This window comes from Cynoglossus semilaevis, chromosome 15, assembly GCF_000523025.1.
Source record: "Cynoglossus semilaevis isolate Cse_v1.0 chromosome 15, Cse_v1.0, whole genome shotgun sequence".
Classification (NCBI taxonomy): Eukaryota; Metazoa; Chordata; class Actinopteri; order Pleuronectiformes; family Cynoglossidae; genus Cynoglossus; species Cynoglossus semilaevis.
This window is the reverse complement of record NC_024321.1, coordinates 4,920,570-4,925,215: the sequence shown is the minus strand read 5'-3', so window position 1 is coordinate 4,925,215 and position 4,646 is coordinate 4,920,570. Positions and strand designations below refer to the sequence as shown.

The window sequence follows — 4,646 nt, the reverse complement described above, 5'->3', positions numbered from 1 at the left end:
TTTTGTATGGATCCCTTGTTTTATTATTAAGAGCGATAATTCTCAGCTGTACCAAAGACAGCATGTTCTTGCGCCTTAAGGTTTTTACCCTGAAGCATTGGGAAATGATGGCCTAGCTCTGAACAGCAGAGAGGAACCGAAATGCCTGGCTCATTTAAATGCACTGAGTAACTTCTTCTAAGCAGAGAAGGACATGGTGTAAAGTGGAACCACGCAGACAAGGACAAAAAACTGCATGGTCATTAAAGGTTCTTTAAAAAAAACACACATAATAACAACTCTTTCAGTCAAGTTTATCTGTTTAGCCAACGGCATTCTGGTTTACTTGGTTTGTTCACAAGGTCAGAGCAGACACTGTACAATCTTACACCAGAAACTCAATATTTGGAGTCTCGATGCTACAAATTTTTAAATCCAACTTTTTTAGAAAAAAAAAAGGTTAATTTCATTGAAATGCTCCAATACAAAATTATGTATACATTCTAAATTACATGCTAATTTACCATAAATGCTAATGAACCATAAATATAAATATACAAGTTTAACATTAGTCATTTCCTCTTTTTTTATTTGCAAGATTCCACCTGAATATCTGGAACTTTTTCATTCATCAATCATTTCAGTTTGTCATGACACTGCAATCATTCCTTACTAACAAACCATGGGTAGATGCTCCTTTTAACCTTCTAGTTGCATCTTGGGAAACCTCCAAGAAATAGAATTATTTTGCCAAAACTCAACCAAAACAAAATTTGCCCGTGACAACCCAAACGTTTCTCGCTTTTTCTTGGTTTAATGAGGGATTAAGTGAAATAACAAACTACAGATTTGAATTTTATTGCATCTTTGGAGTGTGGAAGTCCTTCAGGCGTTTGAATAAAACTCATGTTTCCAAAGCAAGAATAACAACCAACTAAAAGACGATTCTCCCGGGTTTTTGGAAGGCTTTTTTTTTTTTCTCGGAGGAAAGAAAGACGATACCCATTTGGGGCTCATTGGAGCAAATCAGAATTGTCAGCAATGTGGGTTTTTTACCTTTTTAAACAGGGAAGATGGATAGATAATCACCACATGCCATTCCGGGGGCCAATTACACAGCTTTGTGTGAAATTGGAAAACCTGTTCTCTCGGAGCTCTAATGGATGTTCTGGTCATTAGTTATTTGAGAGTCTTCAGTGGCTGTAATCAAACGTGAAACATTGCGTTAAGCGGCCATAAAAGAACAGCTGCCTCACTAAGTGACCTTCTGTTTAAGAGAAGCCAACTGTCGGCCGTTTGGCGTTTTTGCGACAATTATTATGTGTGTGGCCATAAAAGCAGCACTTATTTCCACTGCTTTTTGCAGTGGTTGCATCTCGTGTTAATGTCTTGCTCCTGGTTGTGTTTACTTTACAGGGTCTGCTGGTTGGATGAAGTCTTCATGTTAGCCAAAATTTCTCAAAATTGGCAAAAAGAAACTCAGCTAGCCTAGATATAGCGATATCAGTTAAATGTTAGCCAAAGAATAACTAAAGGTAAAATTTAAAAAATGCCAATAATTATCGGGAGGTGTTTTCATTTATGTAGAAGACAAAAGTGTAATAATTTAAGTAGAGCTTAACTTTGAAACATACAAAGTTTTGTTGACTGGAAACAGTGAAATGTAATTCATGAAGACTATTTTTGCTAGCAAGTTAAGCTAACAAGATAGGGTTGTACCAAAACAGAGTCATTTTATTAGTATTTGCTTCAATACCTCTTTTGTTTTGGGTTTCAATAAATATGCAATGAACTGGAAGGCACTGTTTTATAGGCAGCATTGCTCTGTGGTTAATAGGGTGACGTGCAGTGTTTGTGTGTGTGTGTGTGTGTGTGTGTGTGTGTTTGAGCGTAACCCAAAAATCCACAATGAGGACAACAAGCAAACGTTTCATTATCTTGCCATTAACAGCTACTGGAACTGAAGGACAAATAATGTTCTGTATTAAATGAAAGATCTTCAAACTGACACTGTATGAGTACAAGTATTTAAATTAATGTCGGGCACAACACTAATAAAGGTTAACAATGAAACATAAATAAAATAATGCCATGTGGATAGGAGTAACAAAAACAGCTGGTGATGAGAAAGATTGTATTTACATAAAAGAGCAGAGAACTTCCAGAAATACTAATTACTGAGTAAGAAACTTGGTATAAAAGCTTGGTTTTAGCAGTTGGAGAAACCAGTCAGAATAAATCTGTGTGTTTTTCTCTAACACAAACACTGTTCACAACACTAACACTGTCCTCCCTCTTGACTCTGTTGTCTCCAGGTGATCATCTGTCCACTCCTCCACGTCCACCACCTCTCCCACCAGCTCCACCTCCACACAAACAGCATCCGTCCATCACATCCCTGAGCCGCAGCTCACTGGCCAATCAGAGGAGCCCCAGCCCGCCGCCCACAGCCGGCCTGGCGGCCGACTTGCAGAGTACGGCAGAATGTGTCCAGCTGCAGGACAGCTGGGTCCTGGGCAGCAATGTGGCCCTGGAGAGCAGGTGAGTTGGGAAGGGACGTCATCTGACCTTACAGTACAGGAGAACCAGGTGTTTCCATCAGTGCTCATTCACTGAGACATGTAGAGGACCAGGGCTGCTCTGTCCTTATGAGTTCAAACTGAAATTACTCTTCAGTGAATGTGAGGTCTGGAATTATCTTTAGCTACATTTACATTAGTATTTTTAAAGATGATTAGTCTTTAGGCCATGTTAATGATGTATTAAAATATATATTAAAGTAAGGACCTTAATTTTTGTCAAATGTAGCTTTTTTGTTTCGACATTATATTTTAACTGTCTATCTTTTAGCTCATTTTGGGCAAATTGGATCTTATTTATTTATTTAGCTCATTTTGGGCAAATTGGATCTAGTTCTTTAATTAAAGTTTTTTTTCTCTGTTTATATAAACATATGTAGCTGCATGCATTCTTTATACATATAATTAGAGCAAACCTAAAAACCCTTGTCAGTCGAAATCAGACAGGATATAAATTGATAAGAAACCTTGAGGAGCAGCAGCAGTGAAATACTGTGTGTTAGCTCCAAATCTGCTGTGCAGGATTTTTTTTTTTTTTCTGAGAAGCTCTGCTAAGTGTGTCCTCCTGTAACATCACTTCCATCTTTCTTAATCACTGAGTTCTAAATGAAACGGCCTGGTAAATGAAGAGCGTGCGTTTCACAGTGCACTGTGAGTCAGAAACAGCCCTGAGTAGATGATTGTGTTTAACTCTGATATTTCCCTGGCACCGCTCACACCTGCACATACTTCCACATCTCAAAGCTATACATCAAGGTTGACTTTGAATATTTTTCGCACAGTTGTGGCAGCAGGAAGTCAGTGAGGACTTCCTGTGATCTACTTGAATCTGTAGAGGTGTGTGGTAGCAATTATTTTACTTCTCCCGTGGAGACTCACTGATTGAATTCTAACCATGCGACCATACGATGACCTTGAGCTGTCATTGTGGAAACAATATGTCCACACTCATCATCCACTGAGGCATAAATCACTCTGACTGAGCTGGAGGTTGAATCCTGCTGCTGTCAGTGGGAGGAAACAGGGCAGTACTGGGGCCCGTGGTGGTGGTGGGGCCGGGGGGGCTGTTGCTGCTGCTGCTACAGCTGCTCTGGGCTGCTGGGGCCAAAGATTGAAGCCAAAGATCACCACATAATTGCAAGTGTCAAGAAAAGCACCGTGTTAGCAAACAGAAACAGAAACTCAGGAATGCGTTGGCTATTCTGCCTCACGGGGAGATGATCGCACTGGAGGAAATGTTCAACAAATGGGTCCAAAGTCTGGCCCTAGGGCTGAGGCCGACACTGGAACGACTTTGTCTTGGTCTATGACTTCTATTCAAAATGGTTTGTGTGTCCTACTATATATCTGAGTAAATGGTTGAAGTTCCTTTTTAGAGCATTCACACAGTCGATGAGACTGCTCGTGCCTTTCAGCATGAAACTGACCAGATTTACTAGTTCGACCTTCACTCTTTTCTAATAGATTTGAATGTTGGCCTGCCCTAGTTTTTTTAGAACTCAATAATCACATTTTCCTTAAAACAAAGTTGTCTTTCCGCTGCATTTTTATAATCAAATGTGCCATAACCTTGATAAAACCACACTGAACCCTTATGTTTCCAGTCGGCTCCACTTGAACATTTTTTCTTTTTTAATATTCTGTTCATTTCCATAGTGAAATGAATTGCAAATTCACTTAAGGCTCCTCTGAATGTACAGCACATGGCAATTATTCTTAAGCACTACTTAATCCTCCCTGTAAAATAGACTGTATCAGTGCCTGTCAATTGTGGCTTGTATTATTGACACCTTTAATAGCCTGAGCCTTATGTTGTACAAGTGCTGCTGCGGATAAGATACAGGAACAGGTGGCTTTTACATATGTATGTGATTTCAAGCCCACTTCAGCAGTTTCCTTTTTTTTTTCTATTTTTCATTTGTTACTTGGATCTGTTGAGGTCGAGCTCAACGTTTCAGAATGAACCTTTTTGAAGGGCTGCCCAGCCGCACGTTACAGTTATAAATGCACTGTCAATCCTCATCGGAGTCACGTGTCAAGGGAGTCCTCTGGAAAAATGAAATTATATCTAGGCTCTGAAGTCATCAT

At 39.6% G+C, this 4,646-nt stretch overlaps 1 protein-coding gene across 1 annotated transcript in view; it reads left to right on the top strand.

Moving 5' to 3' along the window:
- LOC103390675 (teneurin-3-like) overlaps positions 1-4,646 on the top strand; it is a 210,477-nt gene that overhangs the window by 96,943 nt on the left and 108,888 nt on the right. The window contains 1 exon segment of the mRNA XM_008326610.3: positions 2,295-2,520. Coding sequence (XP_008324832.2) covers positions 2,295-2,520 — 226 coding nt within the window.